General features: G+C 39.5%; 1 protein-coding gene across 3 annotated transcripts in view; it reads left to right on the top strand.

Moving 5' to 3' along the window:
* The window catches only part of PAX2 (paired box 2), a 233,228-nt gene that overhangs the window by 170,478 nt on the left and 39,380 nt on the right, over nucleotides 1-23,370 (top strand). For all 3 annotated transcript variants that reach the window (XM_087963985.1, XM_087963982.1, XM_087963984.1), the window contains 2 exons: nucleotides 13,870-14,045; nucleotides 17,132-17,258. In XM_087963985.1, the coding sequence (XP_087820111.1) occupies nucleotides 13,870-14,045; nucleotides 17,132-17,258 (303 nt within the window). The remainder of the gene's footprint in view (nucleotides 1-13,869; nucleotides 14,046-17,131; nucleotides 17,259-23,370) is intronic.

Genomic DNA, 23,370 nt, shown 5'->3' with positions numbered 1-23,370 from the left:
AGTAATTCCGATAAAAATAGGGAAAAACTTTTTTGAAGATTTAAATTAGATTGATATCAAAATTTATCTGGCAAGGCAAAAAACCAAGAATTAAATTGAAAATGTTACAAGACACTAAAAACAAGGGAGGATTTGGGCTACTGGACTGGGAGCTGTACTACCAGGCTTCAGTGCTTACATGGTTAAAAGAGTGGATAAATTTAAAGAATAAAAGGATATTAATGATAGAAGGACATGACCTACAACTGGGATGGCATATGTTTATATAGTATAGGAAAAAGAAACCACAGTTACTTTCAAAGACACTATGTTAGAAATGCTCTGTTGTTAGTATGGGGAAAAACTAAACTGAAACATTATATGAAAATACCAATCTGGCTATCCACGATGGAAGCACTAGTATACCCTAACATTTTAGATCTGGATAAAATAGTAAGATATCAAGATATATTAAATAGGGAAACCTAAAAACAAAACAGGAACCAAAGAATCAGGGAATTGATTTGGACTGGTGGTCCTATATGCAAATTCAAATGAGATATAAGAAAGATGCAGACCTATATGGATTCTATAGTGAACCACAAAGAACTGGAGAAGATATTACTAGGGACAGAAGAAAAACTGATGAAGAAATTTTATTGAATTTTAAAATGGAAGAAGAATCTGTAAAGGAAACTATGATAGTATGGGCAAAAAATGTGGGCACACTATAAAACTGGATAACTGGCAAAAATTATGGGAAAGAAATTACAAGTTAACAATGTCAGCAGTATATAAAGAAAATCTGTACAAAATGTTCTATAGATCAGTGGTTGCCAAACGGTGGGCCGTGGGCCACTGGTGGGCCACGAGATTTTGGTGGTCTGCAGAGAAATGTCACCCCCAGAGCACCCCCCAAAGCAATTAATCCAGGCTGTGCGAGAAAACAAAGCTGCTCCACCCACATGCCCTGCGGCAACACAAGGCTTGCGTCAGAACAACACGAGGTAGTGAGGGGGGAAAGGGCAGAGGGGGTGAACTTCCGTGGCCACCGGGCTGCTTCTTTCCACTTCTTTCTTCTTCTGCTTTTGGCTGCAGACAAGGAAAGCAACAAAAGTCTTTCTTCCTCTCCCTCAAACTCCATCAGAAATGAGTCTTTGGGACCCTGCAAGGAATCCTGCTCCAAGAGCTTGCACCGGCAAAGACTCATTTCTGGCAGAGTTTGGTGGGAGAGAAAAAAAGACTCCTGCTGCTTTCCTTGCATGAAGCCAAAAGTCTCTCTCTCCCTGAAAACGGAGATGGTATCCTGCGATGCCAAATAAAGAACAGTCAGACGGTTGGTAGGAAAATGGGGTAGGAAATTTTCTGCAGACAGAGACCCTGGGAAAATGCCAAAAAAGTCTGCAGGAAAATCCCCAACCCCATTTTCCTACTGATCGCAGAATACCCCCCACTCTCTCACTTTGTCCCTGAGAACTGAGCTGAAAAGCAGGTTAGGAATGTGACTGCCTTAGAAGTGGTGGGGGTATGTGAGGGACCTGTGTGTGTGTTTGTATGAGTGTGTGTGTGTGTGTGTGTGTGTGTGTGTGTGAGAGAGAGAGAGAGAGAGAGAGAGAGAGAGAGACACCACCAGCGCCCTCCTATGTTAGATCAGATCTTTCTCCCCCCCTCTCTCCCACTAATGTCAACAAGTCACCATCAGTCAAAATTCATATTAGTGGTCCACAGGATTTAAAATTATGAGTTTGGTGGTCCCTGAGGTTCAAAAGGTTGGCAACCCCTGCTATAGATGGCATTTACCACCAGCAAGATTAGCAAAAATGTCCCCAAATATATCTCCAGAGTGCGGGAAATGTAAACAGGCACAGGGATCCTATTATCATATGTGTTGGACCTGTCCATCGACAAAAAAATACTGGTTAAAGATAAAAGTGTGTTTAGAGGAGATGATAGCACAACAAATAGACCTAAATCCAGAACTATTCTTAGTAGGTATGCTACTGGGGGAGTACAATAAAAGAAGTATATACTTAATGTTACATGTAATAATAGCAGCTAGAATTACTTACGCACAAAATTGGAAAAATGGAAGTATACCTACAGATGAAATGGTAATAAAAAATATATTAGAATGTACCGAAATGGATAGGTTAACAATATAACTTAAAGATATAGGAGAAACATAATATTACTCAGTATGGGACTTAATATATAAGTGGTTAGACAATAGGTGCAAAAAGTAGAAAACTCGATAATGAAAGAGGATTAACGAATTAGAAATAAATACAGTTATAAAGATATATATGAAAATATACATGGCAAGCAATAGTATTAGAAGACTGTATGCGATTGTGAATTAAAACACATAGAGTGATAAATATATAGACTGTAATGACATAAGTAAGTGGATATAATTATGATGTACAATATTGTGTATCTAAAAATAGTCCATATTAAGTTTGTTCTCTTTTAATGTAATTCCAAGAAAAATTATAGGTATACTTGAAAGAGGCAATACCTGGAAAATACACTGTACTTTGTAGGGAAATAGTAATTTATATAAAATAAGGAAAAGAAGAAGATGAAAGGAAAGGGAAATAGAGAGATGAAGGGAGAGATGGAAGTGGGGTGGGGTGGAGAGGGGTGAAGGAGAGAAAGGGAGAAAAGCCAAGGGAAAAGAAGAAGAAATGAGACGGAAGAAGAGGGAAGTAGAGAGGGGAAAGGAGAGAGGGAAATGGATGGGAAGAGTGGAGTAGGAGAGAGGGAAGGAGAGAAGAGGAGAGAGGGGAGAGGAGAAGAGGAAAAGGGAGGAGAAGGAAGGAGAGAGAAATAGAGGGGAAAGGAGAGTGGGAAAGGGAGGGGAAGAGAGGAGCAGGAGAGAGGGAAGGAGAGGAAAGTAGAGGAGAGGGGAGAGAAGAAGAGGAAAGGGAGAAGGAAAGAGAGGAAAGTAAAGAAGGGAAAGGAATGAGATAAATATATAGAATGTTATAGTATAAGTATGAAAATAAAGGCTATAACTATGAAGTACAGCAGTATGCAGTTAAAAGAGACTATAAATGTATGACTAAGAGAATACTGGTTACAACCAGGCAGGGGTGGGATTCTACCAGTTCTGACCGGTTCTATAGAACCCCTTGTTAACTTTCTAAGCAGTTTGGAGAACCGGTAGATCGAAGCAATCTTCTTTTGTTTTTTCCCACCCTTATTACATTCTTGCCAGTATGCCTAGACTTCCTGTTTCTGGAGCTTCTGGGGCTTTACTTTCTTAAAGGAGAAGGGTTGTTTTAAGATTTTTACACTGCTGTTGGGAGGAAATACTTCCCTGGACAATCAGCACTTTGAAGAAATAATTGAATAATGAAGCAGAGCTGTCAGAAAGAAGCTTTTAATGACAGGGAACCAAGATGAGTGACATTCAGCAAGGCTTCTTGGCTGGCTAGAAAGATTGACATTCAAACGTGTGTTTACATACCCTTTCTGAGTTTTGGTCTAAAACTGGTTTCTGGTGAAGGTTAATTCTGTGCTTAGTGACGTTTAATCCTGTGTTTATTGCTGGGATAATTTTCCCTATTCAGCTTCAACAAGCAACAGCTACTGTTGTGATTTAATTATTCGTATTGTGTTTGAATTTTTCCTGCCTCATGGTTTCTTTTTTTTCTGGGGAGGGGGGTCTTCCTTCACTGCTTTAGTGGTATCTGGCACTGTCCTTTTAGGGTGTACTTCCAAGAGGCAAAGTGCAAGCTTGGCACTGATTTATTTTACTGCCTTTCGGGAGGGGCATGTGACTTTTCCTTAAATCTGGATGATTTTCTTAGGATCTCTTGTGAGATGAGTGAGACCAGCTGATATTTTTAAGTGGTGCAAATGGATCTAAGGATTGCTTTTCTTGGGTGTGCTTTTTCTGGAGAGCTTAAATGACCTCTCTGCTAAAGGGTTTCACTTTATGAGCAAGAGTTGGCTGCTTGATAGTTATCACTGCATTTTAATTATTTTAATTCCTCAAGGTGCTCTGGCACCCTGCCTGATTTGAACTCTGAACTCCGGCTTGCAGATACTTTTAATCTAAAGATTGATATTTAGGGCAGTTTTTGCAAGCAAAGAAGCTTTTTGTATTTTTCTACAGGTAATGCTTGACTTACAACAGTTCATTTAGTGACCATTCAAAGTTATAATGGCACTGAAAAAAGTGACTTATGACCATTTTTCACACTTATGACCGTTGTTGCATCCCCACTGTCATGAGAGGCCAGGCAAGGAGAAGCGCCCCTTGACATGAGTGATGTTGAGTTGGCCACGCCCATCCAGTCCATGACCATCAAGCCACACCCACCAACTAAGCCACGCCCACAGAACCATTTGTTAAAAAAATGAATCCCACCCCTGCAACCAGGGTATATACTTAAAAAGGACGGGATACAGCTAGTACACTGTCATTGCAAGACTGAAAATGTGATGTACTACAAAGAAAAATTACAATAAAAATATTTATTAAAAAACATGCTTCTTGAAGTGATCTTCCAAGACTGGCTCCTCATCCAGGTCATCGTGGTCAGACAGGACTTCCAGCTCGCACCTCCAGCCTTGCTGCCAGCTGCCATGGGTGAGGGTTTTTCCCTTGGTTCTCCCCTCCCAGCTGTCTTTCTTCCCCACGCCAATGGTCAGCTTCATGGGTCTTCCAGGGTAGCCAATTCCTCAGCTGAGCATCTGGAGGCTGCATCAGCTTGGGTCATGTTGGAAGTTTCCCCCCAGCACTTATCTTCCCCATGTTTGCTGCCATAGTTGGACATGGTTTATAGGGTACCCTCGATAGAGCAAAGCTTCTCCACTTTTGCAGATCCTGCCTAATGTAAGGACTTGCCTCTCCTCTCTCTCTTCAAGAAAGCAGAACTCTTGAAACAGGCATTATTTCAAGAAACCTAAAGGTCCTAAGGGACCTGACACTCAAGTCAGTTTCTGAATGGTGGCTACAGCCTTGAAAAAGGAAGTTGTGCATCAGTTCTAAGCAAAAAAAAAATCCATGTTCTAGTCATTGCCATTAATTTAATTTGGCAAAGCAAAATTTGGCAGAGCAAAACAGTAGCATCCTAACACAGAATGTTATTTGATGCAGAATCTGAATACATTTGCTACTTAAACCTTAGTCTCATGTTCTTATATTTGACCCTTCTTTTCGTTTATTTATACTGCAATCCTGTATATATTGACCCACAAATAAATCAGTCAGATGCAGATTTACCCTTTCCTGCTTCTTCTTTCATTGGTTTGCCATCTTTCTCTGTGCAAGGCCTGTCAAGATGAGATCCTGAGTTTGTGTAGCCATCATCCTTGAACAGAACTATTAGTGGGGTATGATTGATCAATTAAATTCCCTAGCAGCTGAAAAATGCGGGATTAAATAGTGTATTATACACACAAAGAGTTGAGACTTGATGTTCATTTCAAGTTCATCTTGCCCATCTTCTGCCACAAGATGAGGCAATCAATAGGGGAGCAGATATCATATATCACTTCTCTCCATCCTAGGGAGAGCATCATAATCTCTTGCAAATTTAGAGTGACAGTTTTGTCACAATCTTAAGGAACCTGAATAAATGAAGGAAAAGGGAGCTCACATTGGCTTGAGAAAGCTCGGGTTTCTCTTGCAGATTGAATCACTGTGTATACACAGATATTTATGCACAGATATCATTGTTATAAATACTAAGATAGCTACTGGGCAGAGTGTGTTAATTAATTCATAGTTCAGTTTGCAGCACCTAAAGTAAAGATCATTTAGATTTTAATACAAAAAAAAAAAGTAAGAAGCTAAATGTTCATTATTTTATTATCTCCAATACCATAAATTTTGATGGATTAGAAGATAAGGCAGAAACTGTTCTCACTCTTCCCAAAAGACTGGCACTGTGAAATAGTCATAGAATCATAGAGTTGGGCGGAACCTTGGAAGTCTTCTAGTCCCACCCTCTACCCATAGCAGGAGACCTTATTTCATCACAGACAAATGGTAGTCCAATATTTTTCTGAAAACCTGCAGTGATGGAGCACCAGAACTCTAGAAGGGAAGTTGTTCCACTGGTTAATCATTCTCACTGTCAGGAAATTCCTCCTTAGTTCCATGTTGGAACTTTCTTTCATGACTTTCTATCCATTGGTTCTTGTCCAACCCTCAGGAGTTTTGGAGATTAAGTTGACCCCCACTCTTTGGCAGCCCTTCATATACTGGAAGACCGCTATCATGTCACCCCTAATTCTTCTCTTCATAAGGCTAGACATATTTAGTTCCCCTAACTGTTCCTCATATGATTTATCCTGCAGATCCCTGAACATCTTAGTTGCTTTTTCTGCAGTCTTTCTAGGATCTCAGGCATCTTTTTTGGTGACCAGAACTGGATGCAGTATTCCAAATATGGTTGCATTAATATAGTGTAAAACAGTACTAACATTCTCAGGATTCTGATGCTATCCCTGTTGATATAGGGTATATGTACTTCCTGAGAATGCTCAGGAAGATAAATCTATCTTAGCATCTACTTCTGTCCTACTACCACAGCACCATTGAGAGTGTCCTGACATACAGCATTCTTGCATGGCATGGGAGCAGCTCTGTAGCGGACAAAAAAGCTCTACAGAGAATCATTAAAACTGCTCAGAATATCATCGGGCTCCAGCTACCAGCCCTGGATGACATCTCCACATCTTGCTGTTTGAGGAAATTGCACAACATTCTCAGAGACTCTTCCAATCCTGCTTACAATCTTTGTGAACTGTTGCCTTCTGGCAGAAGATACAGAACAATTAAAACTCGGACCACATGTTTCTGAACAGTTTTTATCCTAGAGTTATAATTGCACTTAACAATGAACTTAAGGACCACCATCAGTGAGCTGTTGGACAGTATTACTTGGTCTGTTGTGTGGATGCTTGTGTGTTTTTAGGGGGTGGGGAATTTTGGTGTGTAGGGGGGTGTTTGGGGATTGTCACATGTGTGTGCATGTTGGGTCTGGTCTCTGAGTGTTATGTGAATTTCATTGTATGTATACTGTGTATATACATACAATGACAATGCAGAATTCAATTCAATTCAATTTTCCTAATCTGTCTCTTAGTTTGTTGAAGTTAGCTATCTTAAAGTCTAAAATGCTAGTTTGACTTTTTAATAACATGTTGAATTTTAAATATAAGATGCTTTTATGTAGGGAAAAGCTTGCACATGACTTGTTGATTGATACTTGAACATTTTTTCAGACAGTTAAGGCACTTTGGCAGTTTGTGTAGGAAATCCATCAGAAATTCTTAATGCTGAATTATCCCACTACTAAATTCAGAAAATAATCTGATTTATAGAACTGTTATTACCAGTGGTGAAAGGAAAACTTCCTTTGATTCAATAAAAGTCTTGTTTGGGGTAATGTTGACATAATCAAGAGACATCAATTGGTCAACTAATCTCTTTACCAAAGAATGGAGACACTATTTCTCTTTCAAAGCCAAAAAAAAATGTCCTGGCTAGCTGTGTTTATGTTTCATTCAAAATCTGCAGTCTACTGGATTCCACTGGCTTACTTTCACACCCAGAGTAGTGTTTTTTCTTTCTGTTTTAGAGAACTGACATTCATGAAGCAGGGTTAGAACATTATCTGACCTTAAAAGTTAAGCAAAAAGCAAGATTACACAGAGAATGATGAATGCTACTGAGAAAAATGGGCTGGATGAGCATAAAAGTGGCAACAGGATCAAGAAGAAATAAAATAGGGGAACAGAATCAGAACTGATATATTCTACTACAATTTTTTAATATACATTTCAGTGATCTTGTAATTCCACTTAACTCCAATGCTGGTAATTTCTGAATACTTATGGATTCAGTCAGTCCATGCATTCCTTTGACTGCATGTTTTTCTCTCTCCACACCTATGCAGCCAAAGGAATACATGTATTTGAGTATTTCTTTTATTTGAACTTGACTCATTTTATCTTGTCTACATGCACTGTCCTTTGAGCAAAAAGAAAGAAAGCCTTGGTATATAGATGGAATTTTGATGGAGTGGGGGAGGTTCCAGCATAATCATTTTTTTCTATAGGCAACTGTTTTGTTCTTGCTGCAAAGATGTAAATATTTAGTTTGTCCAATAGGTATCTTTAGCATCTTACTATTGTTACATCATCTTTTTACTGTCATTTTACTTTAGCTTAGGAATGGATTGGGCAGGAATTATCCTGGACAGCAAGCTTACCGGCTCCAAAAACTCTTCATTTTCACTCCAGAGTTTATTAATTTTCATTTTTCTTCTGATGTTTTGTTATAAAAAGCTACAAGCCATTTCAGTCTAAAGAAAGATGAATTATGGTTAAATAAAAAAAAATAACATTTGCAATAATAATTACAATACATAAATATTATTAATTACAATACAACCCCTTGTCTGACTTTAAATGAGGAAATTAAAGAATGACTTACCAGGTCTGCAAGTGACATATCTGGGAGCAGTGGCTACTAATTTCAGAGGACAGAGGAAAGATTCAACAAGACCTAGGCAGGCTTGAAATTAATATGATGGAATTTAACCAGAAGAATTATAGAGTTCTATACCTGGCTGAAAAATGAAAATGCAAGTATAGGTTGGCCATGGTTTAGCTGAAATGTATGTGTAAAGGAGACTGGTGTCTTGGAAAGAACAAGTTAAATATTGTATAAACCAGGAGTGTGATATGCAAAAAAGGCAAATTATATTCTAGGGTGCATTAACAAGTGCATAACAGCCAGGTAACAGAAATAAATTCCACTCCTCTCCAGACATATCAGTTCTACTTTAAATATCAAATTCTTGCATCACACTTCAAAAAGCACAGTGACAAATTTGTGCAAGTTTAAAGAATGAGAGATCTGGAAACCTATCTTTATAAAGGACAAGTAAATTATTTGGGTAAGTTTAGTCTAACAAAGAGGCAACTGAGATAATCCAGAAGATTTTAAAATATCTGAAGGGTTCTTACATGGAAAACAGAGTGGACTCATTCTTGATTGTCCTAGAACACAGAAGTTAAAATTACAAGGAAGGAGGTTCATCCACTATCCAGGAGATTGAGATAATAATCGGACCAAAGTAAATTGGATAAGGTGCCTAATGGGTGCTGGATTGTTTCCATCAATTAAGGGACACCTGACTAGGCTGCCAATAGAATATCAGTCAAACCACTCCACATCCCAAAACTACTACGTACTAAGTTTAAATAGTTAAGCACAATTTATAGTTGTTTCAACAATGGGTTGAAGAGTAGATGAAGGCAATGGTATGGAAGTAAAGCAGAAAAATAGTGGTAGTGTTTAGCCGGTTCGCACCAGTTCAGGAGAACTGGTAGCAACAATTTGGCCTGGGTCGCCGAACTGGTAGTGACTTCTGGCTGGCCAGGCCCCTGATCCAGTCACCCAGTCGCCACTTGCTCACCCCTTCTGGCTGCTCAAATCGATGCTCGCTCACCTTTTCCGACTCTTCGATGCTTGCCCTGCCCCCCGCCCCAGTCCTATATATGTTGCCTTTACCAAATGACCCAGCTAATCGCCTTGCCGGTTGCCTTGCTGATACCCAGTCAGCTCAGCTCACTAAAGGTAAGCAATGCATGCTGCCCGCTCACCCTTCACCTTGGGTCAGGGCCTGGCCCCCCAGGGATGTGCTATTCCCTGAGGCCCTGGAGCCACCACCTACTCAGCCGAGTTGGGGAGCACGTGATTCCCTGGCTCTGGCTTTGCCCCAGAACCACCGCCCACTCACCACCTGCTCTCCCTTAAGCGTGATGCATCGCCCAGTTTTCCCTCCTTCAGAGGCCTCAGGCCTTAATCTCCTCGCTTCCTCTCCTACAACCACTTCTTTCATCATCCATGGCTGTGACCTTACCTTCCTCCCATGGCTGGCTGCCAGGGAAGGCAAGCCAGGGCTGAAAACCACTAGTATCCCCACCAGCCCGCATCTCGTTCCCCTTGTCGCGAGATGCCTGCAGCTGCTGCCTCTTTTTTTCAGTGCAAGAAACCTCCCAAATGATGCCTTTTTGCCAGCTGAAACTGAGCTGGCTGGCTGGAGGCTTCTTGTGCCAAAAAAAAAGAGGCAGCGGCTGCAGGCTTCTTGCACCGAAAACTACCAGCCTCCGCTTTTTGAACATGCCATAAAAGAGCTTCAGTCCACCGCAATTGCCACCCTGTTCTTCACACCAGACATGCATGAGCACCCCATTGCCTGCTGCGCCAGAGAGACTTACCTAGGCAAGTACCTCTGCTCTAGTGCCGCAGGCAATGGGGTGCACCCCAGTGTGAAGAACAGGGCAGTGAGTCCCAGTTGCTGCTTCTTTGCCAGCTGGAACAAAGCTGGTAGCTCATGCGCTGTCTCCTCGCAGAAGGTCCCGGGACCTCATGTGCACATGTGAGGCTGGGACCTTCTGCAAGGAGACAGCGCATGGGCGAGTTCCTCCGGTGCCGTGAGATGCACACGCTCTGTTTATGTCCGAGAAGGAGAAGACTTGGGTGAACTTTTCTGCTGGGCGGGGAGCCTAGTGACAACAATGGCTCAGCCCTGGCTTGCCTTTCCTGGCAGCCACCCGTGGGAGAAAGGAAAGGTCATAGCTGTGGGAGACGAAAAAGTTGGTTGTGGGGGAGGAAAAGGGGAGATTAAGGGCTGGAGCCTCTGAAAGTGGGGAAACGGGGTGACGCGTGTGACTGGTGAAGGGAGAGTGGGTAGCATGCAGGATTAGACCAGGCCTTTGACAGATTAGTCCAGGCCTGCCTGGGCAGAAAATAGGTAGATAGGGAGAAATTCAAGTTTTTTTCCTACTGGGTTCTCTGAGCATGGCTTGGTGGGAGTCATGTGACTGAGTGGGCATGGGCATGAGTGACATCAAGTTAGACATGCCCACTCAGCCACAGGACCCTCCCCCACCAAGCCACATCCACAGAACCAGTAGGGGAAAAAAATGGAATACCACCACTGGCATATGCACACTATATAGTTCAATGCAAGCAGGGAACAGCTCCAAGCAAGAGACCAGGCAATAGCGCTGAGTGGAAGACTATCAGGATAGGAAGACATAGGAAAAGTTACCAACAATGAAATTTTGGGTAGATGTCAGCTATTTCCACTCTGATCCTTGGTCCTATTATTCTATCTTGTAAAACTAATCAGAAGTCTCTGGATGCCGGAACAGCAATCTGGAACACAAATAAGAAAAAAATCCTACAGCAATACATAACACAGCAATAATGCCAGAAAAACTGTTCAGTTCTTCTCGTCCCTGGGATAAAGCTTTCATTCATCCAGTGAACTAAAATCTGTATCCTTGAGATTTAGATTTAGTAGAATTCTTGGATTTTGAACATTTTGAATCAGTGATTACAGCAAAAATCTTCCTTCCCTCCCTCGTTCCCCTTCCATATGAGTGTTAGAAAAGGAAAATGTCAGATCTGTGTATCTGCCATTCTTCAATGAAAAAAGAAGGGGGGGGGAGTTGGTACAAGTAATCCTTTTTGATGTAACCTGAATATATTAAATCTTATATTGATCTGTATAACTTGCACATGGTATACAACTGGAGGACTGGAGCCAGATGTCTAGAAACTTGTCACCTCTTGGAGAGATAGCAAGAGGAGAAGGGACCATAAAAATTCCAGCTCTGGAAGATACGTTCCCAGAAAAGGGGAGGGGGGAATTAACATGTTGGTTCTTTGTTTGACTAAATCCACATCTAAATAAGGGGAGCAGTTCTAACTCCCTTTATCTATTACTGTATGCCTGGAAGTATCTTAGATTCTGCTTTGACTAGTACTGGGATGACTTTCTTTCAATAAAGAATTCCTTTTGAAGTGCCTAGCTTTCAGATGTTCATTCTTTTTTGGTTGAAGGGGAAAAGTCCAGTGCTTACAGAAAAGAAGGAGGAGGCTGCAGGCTTGTCCTAATCAATAGATAACATTGTCAATGGTCTTATTGTATTAGTTTACAGCATATAATGCAGTATTGATTATATTATATTGCAAAACCACATATAGCCAGGAAGATCAAAACAGAGTAGTAAAGTTGAAGGATATATGATCTGCACCCTGAGAATGTCCTTTGGCTGCAATAGTAAAAATAATTTGCTGTTTATAGGAGAAAATGGGTATTGCCTTCATAATGAAATTAGCTTCTTCTACTTTTCAGGTTGAAGTCAGGATTTACTTTTAAATCTCTGGATTACAGCTACATAATGGGCATAGCAAGAATATGCTGTAGATACTTAACATTTTAAATTTATTTTCATATTCACTATTAAGAGAATACAGAAATGTATTCTTTTACAGATGTGTAATATTTTTCTGGTAAAAGTGAGAAACGGCAATACTTTTAATTCAACGCAAGAATCGTGCAAATTAGGTAGGATGTAAGCTAAATAATTTCTCCCTCAAAAAGTTTTGCTTTGTGTGGCTAAGATGTTATCAAGAGGTCTTACCCTTGGAATCTATAACAAAAAGTACTATGGTGTTTCATACACGGATCAGTCTACCTAGTGAGGCTGCACATGTCCTTGTATGGCATATAAGAAGTATCACAACTTGAGTTAATTCAAATAATTTTTTTGAATAACTTTGGGTATGTCTTATCTTAGGTGATATGGTTTTGCAGCTGTTGAATAAGAGCTGCTCCTGTTGAAAAGTGGAGGTATTTTTCTTTCAAAGAGTAATGAAAGCAATGGTATGGGAATGATGTGAGAAATGTCAAGATGTTTTCTTTTAAAATGTACACATTGTTTGCAATTCACATAAAAGTTTCTTTACACCCCAGATTTATTTATTTACTTGCTTGTGCTGCCTATAGTAGATTTATTTTTTAACACTGGCAACTTGTCAAACATTCACCACTAGGATATAATTCTTTGCAGCCAAAATATGCCAATTGACGTAGAGGACAAACTCTAAGTTAAATATCCCTGCCAAGGGTTAAATGTGGTTTTGAAGCATATTTTATTTAAGAAAGAAAAGGATACAATCTTTAACAATTTTAAGCCACCTAGAATCACCTTAGATGGGTGACATAAAGGCTAAATAAATAAATAAGGTCTAAGATGGCAGAAAGGGTCGGCTAATTTCCAGATTTGCAGGGATTGAAAGAGGTCATGGGATGTGGTAAGATAGAACACTATGGGATAGTAAATACCACCACAAGATGGATTTACACTTGGCTGACCAACTGCACTCAGTGTGTAATCATCAATGGACTATATCTACATGGAGAGAAGCATGCAGTGAGGTACCTGAAGGTTTTGTTTTGGGGCCAGTGATCTTCAACTTCTTTATTAATAACCTAGATGAGGGGATTGAAGGGGTACTCGTCAAATTTGCAAATGACACCAAGCTAGTGGGGAATTGCTAATACTTTGGAAAATAAAATCAACATTCAGAAGGAACTTGATAGACTTGAGAATAGGCCCCTATCCAGTTCAGTGGTGAGAAAAGTAAGGCCCTGCACTTAGGCAGGAAAAACCAAATGCATAGCTATAAAATAAGTCATATCTGGCTTGAAGAGCAGTCATAGAAATGAGGGGATTGACCTATTCTCCAAATCACTTGAGGGCAGAACAAGAAGCAATGAGTGGAAGATCGTGAAAGAGAGATCCGACTTGAAACTAAGGAGAAATTTCCTGACAGTGAGAACAATTAACCAATAGAACAGTTTACCTCCAGGAATTGGGAGTGCTCCATCACTGGAGGTTTTCAAGAAAAGATTGGACTACCATTTATCCATGATGGAATAAGTCTGCTGTTATGGACAGGGGGCTGGAGTAGAAGATGTCCAAGGTCTCTTCCTAAAATTCTATGATGGTTTTCGCAAATAAAGCCATACTAATGCCCTTATCTCTTCCTCTGTCTCACAGAAGTAACAGAAAGCTCAGTCCCCAATGGCGATTCCCAGAGCAGTGTGGATAGTTTGCGGAAGCATCTTCGTGCTGATACTTTCACACAACAGCAACTGGAAGCATTAGATCGTGTCTTTGAGCGACCTTCTTACCCTGATGTCTTTCAGGCATCAGAGCACATCAAATCTGAGCAGGTGGGACCCGTTTGGAAAAACCAACTTGATGGGAACCCTACAACTGCAGTGGATAACTGTTGATTCACTTCTCTTACAAATTTTAATAACCATGCCTTCCAGGGAAATAGCAGTTGAGGGGCCAAATTCTTAAAATAAATCTTGTGGGTATCAACAACATTCTTGGCATCTATACAAGATTTTGATTTAAATATCATATTGCATTATATTGCGTTTATCTACTATTAAATAATATCTTTAGCTATAATTACTATTCTTATTTCTTTATACAGTTTACAAAATTTTATTTTACTTTCTTAAGGGTTGTTTCAATTAACATTTTTGTTTCACTTCTTGGTTCTGTTTGTTAGCCATTTATACCAATTGTTCCAAATTGTAAAGAATTCAGAGTCGTCTTTTTCTTTCAATTTCATTGTTAGCATATTCATCTCAGCACTTTCTGTTAGGTTGTCCACTTTTATATGGCATACAGCATATGTATATTTGCATTTTTGACATATTTTGGAAAATTATTATAGAAATTAGTATCTTCAGCATTTACAAATCACTGCAAGACAAAGAGAATTCATAGCATGAATATTTGCCCAATTTGCTTTATTTATATATCATTGTTTTCCTGATTCTTTCCATGTGTTTGTGTAAAACACACCTGTATGTGAACCATATACCCTGAGAGTATTTTAGAATGCATTTCTTTCTTATTTCATTGTTGTTGTTGTTGAAAGTGATTATCCAGAAGGTTCTGCTATAAGAGTTTTTTCAGTGTCTCATCGTTCTGTAGTCTTCCTGGATGGCTTTCCTAACAGGAGCTCCTTCACAGTATCTTCATTTAGGCAGGGAGGTTGCAGATCCTTGGAGAGAGGATTGTACAATGAAAGGCAGGCCACTCACAGAGCTTCTTAGTATTTTATCACCTAGACCGGTAGCATTGAACTCCAACCAAAAGCCTTTTGAATTGAGCTTGTTTTCTATCCAGTTGAATAAAAATCGTTGAAAAAAGGTGGAAGAAATGTTTGGCTCAGCACAGTTTTAAACCTTAAAAACTTTTGCAGAATACATAGGCAATTGACTACAATCCATATCCACACAAATAACAGTATATACAGATACAGATACACATGTACAGATTTAAACCATTGTAGGCAAATACACCAACTCTCATATGCTATACAGACACGGCATACATATTTAAGAATTCAAAAATATACTTAATATACATAGAAATATGCCCCTGTATTCTATATTTTATTGTAAATAATTATTTACAAGAGGCATTAGATAAGTATGTGATTAAGTGGATTAAATTACATTGCTACACCTACAAGAACAATTTACTTGTTATTATATTTAATACATTAATATTTAATACTTCCTATATTCTATAATTGATCCTTTTTTAAATGTAAAAATTACCTTAGAATTGGATATTATACAGTTACTATGAGTCTTACTACTCCCATTGTTCCTGTATGTAATTATAGTAAACAATATGTCTACTTTATTTGAAATAAAACTTACACTAAAAGAAGAAACAAAATTTAAACTTTGAACAGAAAGGATGCTGAAGCTGAACTGCATATATTAGTTTAACAAACCCTGCAGTTTACTAAAAAAAAATCATCTGATTTTTCTACTGAAGTGTATTTCATGCTCTGCCAAGTGGTTGCATGATGTACCCTCCCTCATAACAGAAAGAAATTCAGAGAGAAACTAGTCACAACACACCATTATGCATTATACATTTTACCCTTCCTATTTTTCTGGTCAGCCCAAGCCATGGGAGCCTCATCCAGAAGGAATCAGGTCTTTTCCCATTGCTTGATATCAAACCCAAGCTCTGAAAAGGCCTTCTTCATTTCCTGTCTCCCAGACTTCCAATGTATCTCTTCACACAAAATCAAAGGCTTTAAATCCCACCTCAAGCAGTAAACCAACTACTAAAGTTGAACCCAGCTTTGGATTTCTGCTATTATGAGTTTCTGAGTTTATTACAATGAATAACCTTTATTTACTTTCATTAGACTATTAAATACCAGCCCAGTCATTCTTCCCCCAGAAACTCTGAATGGGGCCCATAAAACAAATCCAAAGCCTAATTGAGTTCATTTTAATTTCTCTCCAATCACAGCGAATTACTCCAGTGATAAATCAGGGGTAGCCTCACCCCCAACAGAAAGCCTAATTTGCAGCTAATTACAAAACTGATTTCTACGGAAAAATCAATACAAGCAGGAATTGGAAACGACTAGGCAATCGTGACTGGCCAGGGAAGAGGGAAGCAGGAGAAAAGTAGCTTATAAGGAACTAGCATGAGAAGTAGGGACAGGGGGGGAAACCACCACAAAGCAAAGAGAGAGAGAAAGAAGAAAATCAGTTTTAATTTAATGTAATATTAATCAGAAGAACTTTTCCTGCTTTTTAAAATTGTCTTCTCTGGTCCCTGCATCTGGTTTGGAGGCTACCACAATAAAAAGGCAATTATCAATGCCTTTTGGACAGGGCATCCTTTCAGATGCAATGAATTTTCCCCCTCCCATCCTTCTGTTAGCCATGTGGCCTGCCCCCACCCCAATTTCATACCCCAATGCACAAGGATTGGGAAGAAAAGAAGAGAGGTTTTTTTTTAAAAAAAGGATCCCAAGAGTGGGTTGGAGAATGCTTTTCACCACAGATAATCTTTTCTATTCAGACAAGAACTTTAACCCACCATATGAAGTCATCTTTCCTTCTGTGGAGAGAAGGATTATGATTTTCACATTTTCTTCAAAATATAAGCCAGTCTTCCAATCTGATCTCCCATGTTTTCCTTTAGTTTTATCTAAGGTGGCTGCCTGCTGGGAATAAAAGCAGTCACCCTAGATAAATGGGGATGAATCTGTCTCCTGAGGGAGAGAACTTGTATTCATCAGGAAGTTGGCAGCTCTGGCCAAATCTTGCTCTTCATTTGCTTTATTTATCTCTTCTTTGCTTCCATCTGTGCAGGGACTGCATTGTGCCTCTTCCCAACCTTCACTCCCCTCCATCTGCCTGCTCTTCCCTTCCTTCTAATCCATCAGTTAGAGAGCTTTCTTTTCTCTTCTCCCTAGGGTAATGAGTATTCCCTCCCAGCTCTGACCCCTGGTCTTGATGAAGTCAAGTCAAGTCTATCCACCACTGCTAACCCAGACCTGGGGAACAACGTGTCAGGACCCCAGACATACCCTGTAGTGACTGGTAAGTGATGTGCCCAATGATGAGAGGCTATACTTTTGTTTTATCATTATTCCCAGTTGCTTGATAAACATGTTACCCAAACACAAAGGGAGGGAGGGAGGAAAGAAAAGAAAAGGAAGCAAGGGAAGGGAAGGGAAGGGAAGGGTGGGAGGGAGGGAGTTGGGAGGGGTAGGCAAGATTGGAATCAATAATTTCCAGTTTTAAACTGGCAATATAGCATCTTGGTCTGTTCTAAACCCACAAAAAGAACCTCCTGAGAAAATATTTGACTATTTTAAATATTGTTGATACCACAATGAACCCTAAATGAAATCAATCTTAAATCAGATGTCAGCACAGAAACTTATTCAAGTCATAACTTATTCAAAACAAAGTCATCAAAATGCATCAAAATATGATAATCCATAGACCTAAAATACTTTTGGGGGGGAAAGGTCCAGGAATTATAACTGAAAAAGTGACACTCTGTAGAGTAATTAGCTTTGTTTCATATGTTTGAGTACCTGGATTCCTGCCTAATTTGATCTATATATTATTAGTGGAAAGGGCTTCACTGGGATATATGCTTCCAATCGTATTTGTCTAGTTTTTCAAAGGAATTTCCATGACTTTACATGAATTCTGCCCAAAGCATGTGCTAGTACTATACATTATTTTATTACAACTATGATGCATTATTTAATGGCTGCTAATAATTAAGGATTTAAGTAATGTATTTTAAACTTTTATATATTGTCAAATGGCCTCTCAATTTAGCTAGAGAATAGAATGGCTGCTCCATTTTTTTTTAAAGGTTTTGTGAGCTAGAAGCAACATTCTTGGTTTATGCCTATCGGCAGCATATCTAGAGCACATCACCATAAATCCACTGACAGTATCTACAGACAGTTTCATATTGAGTAAGGACAATCAGATATGAACAAGAATAGAGATTTTCACATATTGGAATCACACAGAGAGAGAAAGAGAGAGAGAGAGAGAGGGTGGGGGAGAGAGAGAGAAAGAGAGAGAACTCATTAAAAGGTATGTGAGGAACAATATTTATTTATTTATTTATTTATCTATCCCCCCTTCCTTTTTTCCCCTACCATGCATTCAAGTATATAGAAAAAGTACTGGATTTTAGCTAGGAGTTACATATTCTCATATTTCCTAAATGGATGCCTGGTCATCTATATTAGTAAGTGCAGTATCTACTCAAACATCTCTGAGGTGGTAGCTAGATTTTTTTTTTAAAGATATACTGCTTTTTGTCATAATTTTCAGATTAAATGATCTTTATTAAGATACTTAAAAGATATAAATTGCTTCTTGCCAATTTTTGTTGTTTTTAAACATTTATGTTTTGATATGTTTGCATCTTTCCAGTGGGAAATTATTCTGCATTATACTATCTTTGAAGACATTAGTGTATTCATTGTGTAATGAAAATATTTCATGGAGAAGGAAAGCCCACCAAAGTTTATGGGACCCAGCTCTTGATTACATCATCATCCATCTCATTGACAGACATCCTAGATCAGTGATCCCCAACCTTTCTTATGCCGCGGCCCGGTATCCCCAACCTTTTTTATGGCGCGGCCCGGTACTGGCATTAGCTGGGCGCCACCATCTTTTTTTGATGAAAAAGTGCTTCCGGTGAGCTTTTCCGGGTAGAATGGCTTTCTACCCGGAAAAGCTCACGAAGGCGCGCCATCTTTTTGATGAAAAGTGCTTCCGGTGAGCTTTCTACCGGAAAAGCTCACCAGAAGCACTTTTTCATCAAAAAGATGGCGGCGCCCAGCAAACCAGCGGCCGGGTAGGATTTGTTCCACGGACCGGTACCGGTCCGCTGACCGATGGTTGGGGACCCCTGTCCTAGATCATGTCTATGGCAAACATATTGCATCAAGATAAGAGAAAAAAGCACTACTTTTAAATTGGGAAAGTGAAAAATTATTTTCAACTGCATCTGTTGGAAGCTGGAGATAGGTCAAAATAACATCACGAAGACATGATGTCATTTAAACAATGGCTAGCAGAACAGAATTAAAGGAATGGAGAATGACCCCCAGTTCTCCTTTCCTTCCATTGTTTGTTTTCCTCATGAGGATTGGTTTTCCTTTCCTTCCCTTTTTTATAAAGTTAAAGATATATAAAACTGAAAGAAAGAAAAATACAAGTAATAAACAAGGAATTTTTAAAGGAATTTTGCCGTCATTCATAAGGAATTTTTAAATGTTATAGAGATCTTAGTTTTCCAGTGTATCATTAATTATGAATAACTGAAGCTGTTCTGTAATATTAAAAGATTAAAAATTGCTATTAAGTTCTAAGATAATCAGAAATATCAAGAAGCAAGTTGTAGTTTAGGTATAGTTTTTAGTTTCAACTCAGTTCTATGTCAGATTGCTCTGATGAATATAAAACTCCTGAAATATAATCCTCTGGATTCACCATTTAAGAGCATCCCACAAAGAAAAATAGCTCATCTACCCAATTTTTGACATTTATCAGCTAAAAATAATTCCTGTATTGTTTATAGAGGATTAGCCCTTTTACTGTAAAAATCACCATCTTAAAAAAAAATAAAACTACCTTGTGTTTTTTTTAATGAGTGTTCCAAGCAGGCACTCCCTGTAACATAGCTTGTAAATATATGCTATGTATATTTCAGGCAAGAACATAAATATAGACATGATAATTCAGGCCACAGTTGCAAACTCTTGTCCATTATTTTCAATTTTGTTTCTTTAAGGCACTTGGCAGCAAAGGCCTATATTTCGTCATTTTCCCTTCTCAGGCTCCCAGACTAGCCAAGAACAAACTCTTAATATATAGCAAAAATGTGTTAGAGATTATCCCACCAAACTATCCTAGAAAATTCCCCCCAATACTCTTGGATCACTTTTTCAGTATAAGCTTGCTCCCTAGAATCTGGCTGCCTTATTATTATTTTTCTGGCAGTCTGCTTATGCTGCAGGAAGCACTCATTTGGTCACCCACCATGAATAAGCAACCAGGCCGTGGGCCACCACTTGCACGTACGCAACTCAACTTCTGCAAATGGTGGGCTGGCACACACATCCACTTGCAGTTGTGCTGTGTGTGCATTGTGTACATGGCAGCCCACCACTCATGTGAGTCAAGCTATGTGCATGTGCGCTGGCCCACCACTTGCATGGCCTGATTCCCTTCTCCTTGCTGCCAGCCAGGGCCGCTAAGCTGCAAAGGTTGGGGACTGATGTCATAGAGTATCAGTATAAAGCTGCTTATCATCAGCATACTGGTAATAATGTAATGTAATGGTGGCGTGGTTAGAATGCAGTACTGCAGGCTATTTCTGCTGACTGCTGGCTGCTAGCAGTTCGCCAGTTCGATTCTCACTGGCTCAAGGTTGACACAGCCTTCCATCCTTCTGAGGTAGGTAAAACAAGGACCCAAATTGTTGGGGGCAATATGCTGACTGTAAACAACTTAGAGGGGGCTGCAAAACACTGTAAAATGGTCTAAGTGCTATTGCTATTCTGAACTTTTTAATTCTTTATTTAATCTAGAATTTGTATTCTTTTTATTTATTTTTGTCATGAGTGTAGCTGTGATTTCAGGCAACAATAATAAATATATTTTATTGGTAATAATATATTATTCCATCAATTCCTAAGCCTTGAACTCTAAACCAAAGCCTAAGAGCTACTCCAATAGTCCAGGATGGCGAGATATGGGTCAGATCCATCTTTCTTGACTTTTTCCAATATTTGCTTGGACATCTTATTGGAAATTCCATTTTTACACTATTTTGGGGTTCACAATTTTTTCAGAAAGGCCCTACCTTCTTCTGATGGCTGAAGAATGGTGTATAACTATTCCGTTGTAATAACTCTTTAGCTTTCTTATGACTTCTCTAGTTTTGTTTTCAGGAAGTGAATGTATTTTCCCCACATTGGAAAAACAATCCACAGTCATAAGACATATTTTCTTCTCCAGCCATGTGAAGAAATCTGCCTTTTCCCAGGGTCATCTTGGTGTAGGAATTTAGGATCTTCTTCTGCTACTATTCTGCGGTGACTTGTACATCCTGTACTGTGTTTTGCATTATTTCAGTTGTCTATTCATGTCTGGTCAATATATACTTTGTTAAGCTTTCTGAAGACACCTTTCAATTCCCATATAGGAAGCATTTATTCTTTTCATTATATCCAGCTGTAGGCCTCAGGAGGTAGAGGTCACACCCATTCATAATAAATAGGTATGACAAAGTGTCTGCAAGCATGCTAGATTAATTTGCCAGACACATCTATTCTGATTTCAACTTCAGTTGGGCAGAGTCTGCAGTAATGAGCAAGACAAGGTCATGTGCTATTATCTGGGATTCATTTGATCTTACTGAGCCCAAGGAAGTGGATAGGATGCTGTATCATATGAATCCTGCCACAAGTGGGCTGGATTCATATCCCTCTTGCATCCTTTGGACAGCCAGATAGGGAGAGTACTGAGCAGCTAAATCTGGAAGATTGAGATAAGGGGTTGGATGTCTTGAGGAGGCAGTAGTGCAACATTTCCTTAAAAAAAACACCCTCCCTTGGTCCAGCCAATTTTTTTTTACAACTTGCACCCATCTCCAATCTCTCTTTCTTGACAATTCAACTACAGAAGATCCAAGGTGAAACAGATTATCTGGATCCCTGCCAGTCAGAATTTAGGTAAGGTCATGGAACACAAGCAGCATTAATTAGATAATTGGTAGATTATCTTTGTCAGGAATAAATGTACAAATTTTGTTAGTATTATCTTTGTTAGTATGGTATATTGCTGGACCACCCACAAGAATTGGAAGTCAGGGTCACTGTTTTATATGAGTTCCATTGGACTTGTTCCAGTGCTTGACTCTATAATTGATCCAGTGCTTTCCTCTATATTATTTAACATCCATGTGAAGCCACTTGATGGAAGTCAACCATTATTTGCATTGAACTCTGCTGATTTGCATTGAACTCTGCTGCAAATGTTGTGGGATGGTTGAACTGGAGACTCTTGGAGCAAACCAAGGTCCCATTAAAATCTACCAAGATCAATGTTGATTGTGGCAATTACTCAAAACAGGATTGTTCTACAGACAAAGGTATTGGCTCAAGACTTGGCAATATTCTTGACTTCACAGTTCCTGCTTAAAAATCAGGTGGTTTCTCAGAAGGTCTTAGAAAGTGAGAAAGTAAGCCAGTTGTGACTTGACGTGGAGCAGATGCCATGGCAATGGTAACTAATGTCTTGGTCTCCATATGGCTGAATTACTACAACACAATCTTGCAAGATGATCCAGAAGCTGCAATTGCTTCAGAATGCAATGACTTTTATCAGGGGAATCCTAGCATTTCAAGATAACAGCAACTCTGAGAGTTCTGTTGGCACTAGTTACTCATACATTTCCAGGGCCAATTCAAAGTGCTACAGAGCTTTTGCGAGTAGCACTAAGATACGTTAGATCTTGCCAAAATTGATTTTGCCTGTGGGCTCAAAAAAGAGTCATGTCACTGACTTCTCTTTCAGGAAAAGCTTTGCTAGGCAGCAGAGAGCACGAGAGAATCACATAAAATTTATCCCCTTCTTTCTTACCTAGCCAAGATTTAAATTTATCTTCACATGTTTTGGATTATCAATAGCAAAATGTTTTCAGAAATCAGATTAATGTCTGAATGGTTTCCCCCGCCCCCCTGTGTTGGAAATACGTCGGTGCATCCATGGTGAAAGGATTTACTGGTGATATTCCATCATTGCCTGGAGAATGCCCACTTGTGGGCTCCTTTCATATCCCCATGAAGTTGTCCACAAAAGTGTATCCATTAATCTACTTGCAGTTGCTCGCTTTCAAACTGCTGGGTTGCCGGGAGCTGGAGCATGTGATGGGAACTCACTCTGCCTTGTGACCGCAATGGGTCTCAAATGCGAGCCAGCCAGTCAACACCCAGCATTCTAACCTTGTGAGCCACCACACCAGTGGTGGGATTTAATTTTTTTTACTACCGGTTCTGTGGCTTGGTGGGCGTGGCAAGGGAACGATACTGTAAAATCTCCAGTCAAAGGTGGGATTTGCCAGTTCTCTGAACTACTCAAACTTTCCACTACCAGTTCTCCA

This window comes from Notechis scutatus, chromosome 4 (assembly GCF_049901735.1).
Source record: "Notechis scutatus isolate UNSWTSFEM ecotype Mainland chromosome 4, rNotScu1.2, whole genome shotgun sequence".
In the NCBI taxonomy this organism is placed as follows: Eukaryota; Metazoa; Chordata; class Lepidosauria; order Squamata; family Elapidae; genus Notechis; species Notechis scutatus.
This window is presented reverse-complemented; position numbering and strand designations above follow the sequence as displayed.